Below are 12712 nucleotides of genomic sequence, written 5' to 3' on the forward strand. Positions count from 1 at the left end.
GAGGAGAGGGAATTATGAAATAATTTCTCTCCCCCCACAAACCCTTTGAATTTCCCAAATGCTTACATAATGCTACACAGCTTGCATGTGGGGGGAAAGAGTGTTGCAACCCTTGCACTATGCAACAAATAAGTGTATTGAGGATGCTTCCAAGCATCACTGGAGGGTTTTTACCAACTTGAATAATAAAATGTGTATTTGTTTACTCAGCCTACACAGAGTAAATAATAGGCAAAGGCAGGCTGAAGGTTGCGGATGGAACCGTGCATCTGATCGTCCAGCCAATGGAGGCAAAAAAGCCCCAGAGGCTGAACTGCTGTAAAAAAACAACGAAAAAATAGAGTGTTGCATGTGTAAGTGTGTGTGTGAGAAACGAAAAAGGAAGTGGGGGGCTAAAAGCATGTTAAGTACTTTGATGGTCTTACACTTGCAGTTAAACAGCTACTTAGAGCCAGGGCCGTTTGTCTAATTTAACTGAAACAAAACACAAGATGACAAGACTGTGAGTTACAATCTGCAACCACAAATCATAAGCACGACACACTGCAGCTCTGACGACCCTCACTGCCTAGAAGTCTGCACATTTGCATCCACGTGGTATTTCAAGTAATTAGCCATTTTGCTACAGAGATGCATTTTTAATAATTCATCTGCTGTATTGGTGCCCTGCTGCGTTTGCCCCCCACCCCCCCCCCCCCCCCCCCCATTCCACTGCAGCACCGGCAGTGGGCAAACATCATCAGTCGTCTTTCCGCCAACAAGGACAGAGATGTGCAAATTCATGTCATTTACTCGCAGCCATTGAGCTCAATTAGTGCGGAAAAAAAAGAGTTTGGAACAAACTCAATTCAAAGCAAGGGGGGGGGGAAGGGGGTGGGCTGTTGATAAACTACCGACATAAATCAGGGCTCACAACAATTCATAAAAAAAAATGCCTGCAGTCTCACCCTACAAGAGGTTCATATAATCATGTGCAATCACATGAAGCGGGCCCGTTATTCTCTGGAGGGGGCTGTTGAGCTTGGGTGTGATTGTGTCAGGCTGTCAGTGCCCACTCATTCAGACTCCGGAGGGGAGACTGGAACAGACGGGAGCTGTTCTTTCAGCACCACCGGGGACAAGCAACAGCACAGTCAGCTGTCTCATTCACAGTGTGTGGTGGAGGAGAATAAAATGACAACAACAAAAAAAATCCAAATCACTGCATTTTCAAACGGATGAAATTAGTCATAACGTGCTTTTTTTTTAATGGATGTACTGGATGTAGCATATTTATTTTTGTTAATAGCATTAGTTTTATTACCCTGTGAGATCAGGCTTTTGTCTTTGTGGTTGCTACTTATGTCATCCCTGTTTCTCATCGTTACTGGGTGGGAAGCAGAGGCTCCACCGCATGCATCCCTGAAGGAAAAGCCACAGAAAACTAACGCACACACTCAAAAGACTTGCCTGAAAGAGGCGTAGGATGTTGGCGACCATAATCGATACTGAGCTCGCCGAGGCTCCGATGACTCCCACCACTTTTTCGGGCTTGACGAACACCGGCGGCTCCCCATTGGTGCATCTCACGTCGGACGTGTCCTTCGTGATCAGGGCTTGCACGAAAGTTAAAGATTGCTCCAGCGCGTAGGTGTCCCTCGAACAAGTGTCCAGCACCCGGGCGCCGAGCGTGATGTTGGGCAAGAGTTGCTCGTCCTGGTTGATCTGGTCCAACGCGTACATCATGGCCTCGAGCCGCTGGACGCCGTTCTCCTTCTTGAGGTCCCCGCAGGGCGTCCCGTCGGCCCCTCTGGCGTGCACCGGGAACAGTCCGCCGAGGGTCAGGAGCCCGTCGGTCCGTATTGAATGGGGCGCATAAGTCTCCTGAGGGAGCGCGAAATCCACCACAGTCCTCATGAGCCAAAACGCTCTCCACAGAGCGCGCAAACCAGGACGCGCCATGGTTCAACTTTTAGGAAAGATGGAGTCCGAAATCCACCGAAAAGAGAGAGAACCGGGGGGGGGAAAGGCGAAGAAGTTAGTTAATACGAATCCATAATTGTCAGCGAGGAGGAGATTCAACAAGCTGGGCTGAAGAGCCGAGACGCGGGAGAGGGCTCAGACAAACTGCGCCCATCGCTTTGCAGCCCGGAGTGAGCGGTGCAGCTTGTTGAATAGTGAGGCTCCTGGCGGCAATTCGGTTCCCTCGGAGAGAGACGCAACATCCATTAGCCGGAAAAAATATTACTGATAGAAGATGATCACCCGGCGCAGATGAGCTGGCCTAATTCTGTTCATTTACGCGGAATCCAAAGCGCGAAAGACAACGAAGCCGTCGCCGAGGATCTTCACAAGCAGCGATAGCAGCCACAAGCACACACACAGAAACACCAAGTGGGGTTTTAGAGGATTATCTATCAAAAGCAATACTTAGATGTTAGGGCCGGCAGAAGTGGGTGACATTCTTCTTGCTCAGACCAACTCCACGGGAGCGCAGGGATGGCTCGGTCCGCTGTGGTGTCTGTCTCCCAGGGGTGCATATCATCCTCTCCACAGGCTCCCTCCCAAAGAAAGAAAAGAGAACGAGCGCTGAAATGTGCGTACGCTGAGCGGAGGACTAAGAAGAAGAAGAAGGGGGGGAAAAAACCCTCAGCTAATTAAAGCCGCGCGTCTCTTTCTCGGTCAACCCAACCCGCTCGCATTTATACAAAATGAATGAGTCACAGCGAGGGATTCACTGTGCGCGCGGAGTTCTCAGCCCCCTTTCCGTGCGAGACGTCATTCGGCTGCATGGCGAGGGAGAAAAAAAAAAAAGAAAGAAAAAAAAAAGGATCACTTCATGGGCAACGATTTCAGGAAGTTGTCTTCAAGGTAAACAAAGCGAACGAACGCACTCATGGACATGAATGGTGAGGCAATTGTTCCTCCGAGTGCCTCTCGGTGCGCATTCATAATCGCTTTCCCTCTTCACCTCCCCTCCCTCCGTGATCCCCATCAAACGCACACGCACACGCCAAACTCTCAGTGTTTTCCCTCTTTTCTTTTGATGTTGACGGTGGCGGGCTTGAAACGGAGATCTGTGGCATGAAAACAGAGCAGAGCTTCACCCGCCGACTCAAAAGTGCCTTTCCTGAAATAGTTTTGGATTCATTACTGATGCACATTTAAAGCCGAGGAGGGAGGGAGGGGGAGAGAGAGAGAACATACACGTTTGGAGGGGTCCAGGCTGGTCTCCCAGGCAACCCTTCTTCAGAAGAAATTCATCCTGTGCGCCGTGATCGCGCACGCCCCGCGCGCGTCACGCTGGCACACAGGACTGGAGAGAATTAACCACACCTTTAGGAGAGAGGAACCCTCACATCCTCCCAACCAAACACCATCACCAAACTACTTAATTGCACAGATGGTGCTTTTACACACAAGCAGATTATGATCATTTGCAGTCAGTGGGCATGCAATAGCCAGGGACTGCACTTGGCAATTTGTGGAATGAATTAAAAAAATATATTAAAACGGTAAAAAGGTAGTTTGTTAATTCAAATCTCGTATAAAAAAAGAAATATGTTAGTCGAGTTTGAGGAAAGGTGCCGACTGAGAACTTGGATACATAATTCATGCGTACGCCTTCGTTCTGGAAACTGACCGCTTCCAAACCCGCCGCCCGTCACGCGTCCAACAATAGCATCCACAGGCATGCTGTTGTTAAGGAATCACAGCAGGCACCCTGGGAAACAGTCAAACAGGAAACGGATTATGGGATGAGTCAGTTAAGTTGCTTGATCATCGAGTAACAAACAGCCTCCGAGAGTGGCTTTATCGGGAAAATTATATTATGAGGCATCCCATTTTCCGAACATGTCCGTTCCATTCGTTTCTGTTCAATTAAAAGATTAGAAAAGGCGATGTAGCACTAATTGAAACATGTCCTATTGACATTAAAGGCTTGGATGGACAAATTTCTAATTAATTAATTTGAATAGAGATTAATTCGAGTCTAATCCTGCCGTGTGGCGTGTTTATTGCCATCAGCCGCAACCATTTTCCTACGAATATCTTTCAACGGGCAGATCGTGCATGTCCCAACTCCAAGCATGTCAGTGTGGGTTTGGGAGCGCAGACTGCACGTCAAGGCCAAAATTCATGAGGCTGCACCAAAAATACACTAAAGATACTGTGTGTGGGAACTGCTGGGAAGAGAATGCTGAGGAGAGAAATGAGGGATGTGAGACGGGAGGGAGGCAGATGGCCTCCTCCGCTGTGAGCGCAGGGAGACAGGCAGGCAGGTCTGGAGAAAATGCAGCAACAGTCCCTACAAATGACACCCTGAGAGACTGGTGTCGCTACGCACCGCACTAATTCCACCGCTCGGACTCTGCGGTGAGCGCCAGACTCCCACTTACGCTGTCAACGGAAAGGTTACATTTGAAAAATGGGGCCCTCACCACGATTTAATTCACTGACTAACCCCAGGAAGAGGGGTCGTTCCCCCGGGGGGAGACTCTGTGATTTAGTCTGAGATTACACTTTGGTTCGGATCTTCACTCCTTCTCCTTCCTCATTTTCCCACACAGAAACTCGCATGAACACACACACACACACACACACACATAAATTCCATTTCAATTTGATCGTGGGATGAAGTAGGAAGCAACGAGCGAGGAGGTATGTGAATGTATCCTGGAAGAGGCTGAGCACATGGCTGACCGAACGCATGCCATGGCCACACAACATTTCAATGCATCCCGCTAGATGAATTACCAGCTCCTTTGAGAGACGAGAGCTTTTGTTTCAAGCATTCAATAACGCGTCTGTTTGATGCAGTCTTCTTCAAGTCAATTACAGGGACGGCACTTTGTGCTCTTCTCAAGAAAAGAAGACTAAAAGAACAATAAAAAGTCAACCTTCAGGACAAGAGGCAATGAGGCTTCTTGTGGGGATGGGGTGGGGGGGGGTTGACACGAGGCACAATGGGGTCTGTCAAATTAATTAACCTGGAAACCAGTTTAATTCCCAGACTGGAATGAAAGGGTCGTCGCATCAACGGGAAAGAAATAACTCCGGCTCGGGAGGTAATTGCGTGTCGGGGTGATTTGTTCGGAAGCAAGCAGGCCAGCAGGCCCGTTCGGAGTCATGCATATTCTGTGAAGGGTGAGGTGTTAATGTTAGATCAATGTGGGGGCAATGTTAGATTAGCCACGGGAAGGTCATCTGTCATTTTGCACCATCTGCTTCGGAATAATAAAATCAGGTTATCTACACTTTTCTCCGTCAATGTAAGCAGAATATCAGCGGCTCTGAGGAGGGGGGACGACGACGACGACGGCGGGAAAATGAATTGTAATTCTACAGGCGCGCTGCATGGGAAGACAAATTCTACCTCTTCTGCTGTTTGTGCCAAAGACAAAGCAGGTGCACTGCAGCTAGGACGATAGACTCTCCACGCTCTCAATTATGATTGTAATCCATCTGTCATACCAGCTCCCTTCTAATTATGTCTCTGTAAAGTTGCAGCCGTGAGCTCGGCACCCCCATTCGCACTCTGAAATGTGAAAGATAGACAGATAATGCACAAGTGGCCACCGGAATACATAACCTGGCTGGCTTGGTGACGGGAGGTTTTGTTTCTCCCCGGGCTACTTTTCAAACCCGCCTGCGATGTGACGATGAGTGTGCTGATGATGTGGCACATGAGACGAGCAGGAGAGGAAAAAGGGGAAGCCAAAGGAATATTAACCCTCGGATGTTAAAAGTATGCGCTCCTGTCTGGAAGCCCCGTCTGGCTAATGATCAGAGGTATATGACATTAATGGACCCATAGGTGCTGCCCTCCCAACCACACAGTCCTGGAATCTTCCAGAAGCCCTATTAGTGGGTGACTGGGCTTTTGTTTTGATGGCTTAACCTCATGGTCCACTGGACTTATGTGATAAGTGGGTGCAGCTGTGTTAGTTAGCCAGGAGGCCTTCAGCCACAAATTTGATTGCGATAGCAAATGCCTCTCGCCTGGCGCCCGGTAATTAGCCGACCTTCGGAGCGGCTCTGGACCCGCGTGCCATCTTTTATCACAAGTGTCCATTATTCATCTGCCAAAACAAAAAGGAAACAAATACAACAATGGCGTATTATCCCCGATAAATAATGTATGTTTCCACTGCAAATAATTGTTTAGTCGGTAACTTATAATAGAATACAGCAGAGGGGAAGGTGTGTATTTGTAGTTCAAGCCCGCAGCATTGAACCGGTTCCCTCGACGAAAAGCCGATGGGATTTTTGGATGATTGCAGAAAATTAAATCTTTACAAAATGAACACCACTTTTATGGTTTTTGAAGCCTGAATGCTACGAGCACAAGTAAAAAGCAATGGGCAATAAATGAGTTAAACTGCGGTCGCATGAGCGCGAGTTTACACGCGGCTGTAAAGGCGGATTAGCGGTTACTAGTCTCATTTAGCAGTTGTTAGCAGCCTCGAGATGTATAAAAGCTTCAAAATTCACAAGTGCTGCAGTTACCGCCGTATTATATATAAAACAGAACATTTAAATCTCTTTAGCTTGTGTTCAGCACAGACAAATAAAAAAAAACATTGACTTCACGATGAGAGAACTGGGAGTGAAAAACTTCTGACTCATTCCTGTGTTTTGGGACTCATTACTGCACCGCTCTATAGCAGTTACCAAGAAACAAGGGATGAATGAATCAGGTACGAATGATTTAAAAATACTTTCTACTTACATTAAAGTTACTATTTTCATGCCTTCTCAAGTAAAGGGGTGAATCATTCTGTCACGATTCATCTTTTGTGTCCACTCACACAACAAACCAGAGACTCAGGAGGAACAAAAAGATAATAAAAACCTGCACTGTGATAAACATCGGGACATTTTCTTAGTACAATGTGTGCAGCTGAAGTGTTTTGATCTGTGATTACCATTTTTAGTCAAACAGTGGTTTGTTCTGGTTTTGAATTGATTCCCGTCTCCGCGGCGACCACCGTCCAGCAATCTGGGCATTTTGTTCCAGTTCAGACGCCGGTTCCAAAGATCTCCAAGCTCCGCACTCGCGATGAGGCACGCCGAAGTGTTTTAAACTGACCAATTTGGGGCAGATTAAAACAATCTTCATGTTAATGAGGACGCTAACAAGGAGACACTGCACACGGGCCTACGACAGATGGACATCATGACCTCATTAGCCCTTTCACTTTGGCAGGCCCGCCTTCTAGTTCATTATTCCTTTCACTTCCGTGTTCTGGCAGCTGTGCGATACGGCCAAAATCTTGACCGCATGACTTCTCGTCATTCAATAAATTAAATGACCACACTTTAAAGCCAATTCTTGACAAATGAATATTTGTCTTTATTAAAAAGTATTTTCTCGTTTAATTAAGAACGTCAGTGCAAAATTCCGATAATAGTTTCAAATGAAAGAAAAATGTCACCAGATGAATCAGATTTTCTGAGGAACTTGAGTTGCGTTTGTTATTATCCACTTAGACGATGTAATTGTGTATCACAATATCTCAATATGATTCCCCTGAAGGATGATAAATTATCACATTGAATTATCGCCCAGCCCGACCGCCAGCTGGCCTCGTACCACCACAGTGATGCATTTGCATCGCACGAGTCTTTCATCAAAAGTATGTCTTTTTTTTTTTCTTCTTTCTAAAATGCTCACGGTATCAGTGCAACACAAATGAGCTCATTCTCTCATTTCTCACACCATCTTCACAGCTGGAAAGTGTTGAAAGTGTTGGAGTGGATTATGCCTATGCTGCCTGAATTAACTGCGGTGCTGTTTGTATTGCAAATAATATATTTTCTTCATCTTACACAGCTCATTACCATATGGAGCTGCTAGCGAGGACCGCGTCGGAGGGCAGGCCTACTTATTTCAGATAAGTGCCCCTGCAGCCGTTACCAGACTTTAAAAAGCATTCACAAAAAAAGGTGCACACACACACACGCACACTTTAACAAGAATTTGTTTGGCCTGACTGCTCGCCGCTGTGCAATTCATCATGCACATGAATTAATCTCTCTCACTCATTAGGTAGAAATTAACGCCGTTACAAATTGCCGCACATAGCTATCACAGAAGGTGGGACAATAAATCACTGCGTTTATGCTTAAGAGCCATCTACGCTTATGGCCGCCGCCTCATACACTGTGCGTCACCTCCTTTAGCTGGAGGCCGTACTCAATTAAAAGAGGTTCAAGTTAAACCGCTCCTCACTCTGACAATGTGCAAGCCTGAGGAGCGTGCAGGCTGACAGTAATCCCCTGGGTTCATCTGTTCAGTGAGCTCGGTGCTTCCGCGGTTCCCCAGCATCCCTCCCGTCTCTCAGCCATGGTCTGACTCCCTTTGGGCTCCCCATGGTCCAGTGGTCCCAAAGGAGCACTGAGGCTGGAACTGTTGGTCACAAAAGCTGCCTTTCCCCCCCGGGGGCTGCAACACTGGGTGACTTTTTCCAGTCATCCCAGCTGATCTCTCGAATATATATATGTAGAGAGAGAGCCGAGGTGAGGAAATGCATATATTCATACCAGCTGGGTTACAATAGCCATGGCTTGTTTTTCAATGCACTGTGGAGGCTCGGTCAAATCAGGGTGCCGATCCCTAACTGACCCCTGTGAGGAATCTCAACTCAAAAGTGTAAGGGAGTTACAGGGAGCACACCGTGTTTACAGAGTTTGGAGGTAGGAATGGTGGTGAATTGTAGCATTTAATGGGTGCACAGCAGTGCTGCGTGGAAGCGAGTCCTGTCGACACAGGGGCACAGCACAATGCAGACAGAGCAGAATGGGGCTCCTTACGGCTGCTCGGGGATTGAATAAAGCCCAGTTCATTTGCTACATATCACGTTTTGTTACATGGTTTTCGACAATTCCTCATATTTCATCCGTGGAGCTGGCAATGGCCGTTTTATATCCCTACCATTTCCTCCACCTTTCAGCTTGCTTTAAGCTCCCCCATGTCGTTACGGTGTGTATTTTCCCCCCTTTTTGGAATTTCTCATTTTTTCTCTTTGCTTTCAAGCTGAAAATCAAATCTATAAATCAAAGGCAATGGGGAAAAGACATGGAGACTGAAGGGCATTTAAATCCTTTCAGAGTTCCCAAAGCTCCAGAGAACGAAATAAACAGGAAATTAAAATGGAGCTGGAAATGGTTTAAATCCCTCTTTTCAGGGGATTGAAACCAGGTGTATTTCTTAATGCTTCTTCCTGCTTTATATTCTGCTCTGTTGGGAATGAATCCTCATCTCCCTTATTAATTTCCTTGAAAAAGGGGAAGGGAATTATAGTCTTTGTGAAACACTAGAAATGGAAAAAAAATTCTCACCCTGATTCTTTTTTGCTCAATTTTTTGAAGTTGTTTTTTCACAAAAGGAAGTTGTCATGCTTAATATGCAAAATCCTTCTGGTGCCAAGGTGCTCTTAAATTGTATCCCATACGGCTCGGTCTTTCTACGGTATGTCATCAGGTTGAAATTACCCTGCAACTGAGTCTGCTCACCTGGCTCTGTGTTTTACTGAAATCCTGCTGCTGAAAAAATTAGTTGGCTGACCTTCAGTTGAACTTAATTTGCATAAAAGCATATGATTAGACATGGGGTGGCCACCACTGAGAAAATTACCATATCCATAAATCTGAGCTGGATGTCATCACTTTGACCCTCATTTGCTGCACACAACCCACTTATTAACGTTAGTCCGTTAATTGTGACACATTTCGGATCTTGCGCTGATAGATCAGGTGGGTCCTTGTCCTTTTTTCTTTTTTTTTCCGCCTTAACTTTAATACCAAACCATTTCTTTTTTTAGCTGGGCTGTCCACATCTCAGGGGACACAACATTTACCGCCTCGCTGCTCTTTATTCTATCATTGTCACGGCTACGGAAACACTTCCTTCCTACTTGGGCAATATTGTCTTGATTTCTTCAGTAGTTTATTTATTTAGGGCCCATACTTCGCTGCTTTCTTAATGATAAACCTCTAGGCAGCCGTAACAATGGGGGCGTGGCGGTATGCTGATTATGAATGACTCCGATTCACTAACATTTTCACGGTAGTAAGAACAAAATTGGCCGGTGCACACATCATGAATACAAGGGTAATTGCTTATTTTTTGCACAAACTAAGAACATTTCTATGCACATATTAGTGAATGAGGGCTCCAGGTGGATATTTAGCAGATCATGTTTACATGTTTGCCATCTGAGTTGAGCAGGTAAGCATGCTTTCATTTGCCAACTAGCACTCAACACAGTAAACACACAACTGCATATGATGGAACGTCAATGTCATGCGAGTATTTTGTCATAAACAAAAAGGATATGACAACATTTAGACCTGCTGATGAAGCTTGACCAGAGGTCTAGACAATGATGATGCGTGTCTTGAAGTGTTATATTACTCGCACGTCTATCCGTAGATACGCTTTCAATTTAATTTGGGCAGCCAGCTGTCTGCATGGCTTCTTCGCAGCCGTTTCTCACGTAACTGCAACCTGAACTGAATTGTTTATTTACGCTTCCGGAATACGTGCGTAAACGTGACATTTATGCTATAAACATTTTTTTTTGCAATGGGCCGAGCTGTGTCCTGTATTAATGTGCTAGTCAGGGATTTCTAGCACCGGCATCCACCCAACTCGTTACGAGACCCCGACCCGTAAAACAGTCAGCCGAATGCATTATAGTAGCACAATTGTCAGGATTAAGCTTGCGGAGCTCTCCAAGGGGCTGATCCTGCTGCTAGGGGCATCTAGGAGCTGTCAGAGGGCTCGCTTTCTCCCTCAACCCACAGTAGTGGGAAGATTGGAGAAATAAACAGTGCATTTGAACAAAATAGTAGCCTTATGTATGTAGGTCTATACTGTCTTTTTAGGCTGCACTGTGTGGAAATATAGGAGGAAATAATGGAGTCCACGCTGAATGCGAGCTCATTGGATGCGCTTGTCATTGGATGCACAGAGCAACTCCTCCCTCCACTACATGTGCAATATGTTGATGATTGACATTTTTGTGCCTGTTCATGTGTCATTCAATCAACTACATCAGCCCCAGCCCTTTGGGGATCTGAATGAAATCCTTGGACCGCAGACTGTGCTCGTAGTCGTAACCCATTGATTTGTGGACTACAATATATCAGAGAAGCAATATATCAAAACGAATATTGAATATTATTCAAGGTCAACTTTGCAGCTTAGTGTGAAATTCATCTTAGTTGCTAATTACAATGGTAGTGTGGTAGTGAGGCTGCAGTAGCGACCTGTCAGGTAGCCCCAAGCAAACCCTGCTTTATCAACTATTTGACTCTAATATATCAGTCTCACGTCTACATTCGTGTAGGAGGAAAGGCTTTCACAGGAAAATATTATGAGACATCATTTCTTGACAACCTCCTTCAAATTTTGATGAAAGCCAAGCTTAATGTCTCAACAAGCATCACACTTTCTTCAATCAATTATGTAATTCTATTGATCAACATCCTATAGATCTTTTTCTCGTAAAGTCCAGACCAGTCGCGGGATTGAACATTCATTTCAGGCAGTTTCTTAATCAAAGATGAGACCCAGGAGCTCAGCACTGCACAAATACAAATAGATTTACTGCTCCCGGTGCATAGATCGATATTTTTTTTCCTTCATTGTCTTGACTTGATGTGTGGAGAAATCCGAAACTCAAACATAATCACATCAAAAAAGCTGTTCTATGAAAAATGATACATCGGGTCCTTTTCTTCAACAGGCTCCTAAACAATAAATTGCACACCATCAAACTGAAGTTATAAATCACAGCACTCTGAGGCAAAGGCTGGAATGAGAGGCATGCTTTCCTTTTAAGTGGAGGCTTACAATTGAACCTCAGGCACTAGAGTCCATAAATCGCAGCATCAATTATTAACCCAAATCTGTTTTAATGTGCCAAAAGAAACCCCAGAGGGCAGGCTAATGCAAGGAGCAGGAAACGAGGAGAACAGATAAAATGACCAGCGTGGCCAGAGTCAGCCCCTTTTTGTGTTGGAGCTCGTCTAGAGTGCAGGAAAGCATCAGACATGAGCCCATCTTGTCAGACTTTAGGGGCCATCAGGAGCCATCGCTGAATAATACAGAATTCCATTCATTTGCAAGTGGAAACATGCTGGTAGATTGAGCCTAGAGGACGTAATTGATGAAAGCCTCAGAGACACGACGGTGCATGAGGGAGATGGCAGGTCCAGCAAAGGAACCATCATCCCCTGTTCACTCTCCGGATGCTTTTAGAAAACGTGAAGGTGATACAAGTGATTTTGAAAGAGCAGCGAAAGTAAACAGCAAACCATTAGGAGACGACCTCAACAATCACAGCGTCGCTGCAGGGATGTGGGTATATCATGATCGCAGACTGAGACCATAGCAAATAGAAATCCATTCCCATCGGGGGTCAGTCATTTTCTGTGCGGTTCATTTTGCAAATGTTTTTTTCAGTGTGTGTGTGTGTTTTTTTTTTTAAACCTGTTCAAGAGGCATGCTTAGCATGCAGCCTTGCCCTGAATGCAACGCTCTTCGCGCGGAGAGTTCAGGTAAACAACATTATCTTTTATTAATCTTGCCTATAAAATCCAAGCACAAACATGGATAAAAAGAAATCGGTTAGTGGATGTTTAAGCGTTCAAACGCAGAACAAGTTGTTCAAACTGAATACTGGATTATATTTTCCTCCTTCATTATTTCAGGAAAAATCAT

At 45.5% G+C, this 12712-nt stretch overlaps 1 protein-coding gene across 2 annotated transcripts in view; it reads right to left on the minus strand.

The window, feature by feature from the left end:
* The window catches only part of LOC311017364 (metabotropic glutamate receptor 7-like), a 60948-nt gene extending 58014 nt beyond the window's left edge, over nucleotides 1-2934 (minus strand). The window contains exon 1 of one of the 2 annotated variants that reach the window (XM_084015638.1): nucleotides 1450-2934. In XM_084015638.1, coding sequence (XP_083871764.1) covers nucleotides 1450-1941 — 492 coding nt within the window. In that variant the 5' untranslated portion in view covers nucleotides 1942-2934. The remainder of the gene's footprint in view (nucleotides 1-1449) is intronic. The other variant, XM_084015637.1, reaches the window with a different exon arrangement.
* Between the last annotated feature and the right edge of the window lie 9778 nt (nucleotides 2935-12712).

The sequence above is a fragment of the Eutrigla gurnardus genome, assembly GCF_963514095.1.
Source record: "Eutrigla gurnardus genome assembly, chromosome: 8".
Taxonomy (NCBI): Eukaryota; Metazoa; Chordata; class Actinopteri; order Perciformes; family Triglidae; genus Eutrigla; species Eutrigla gurnardus.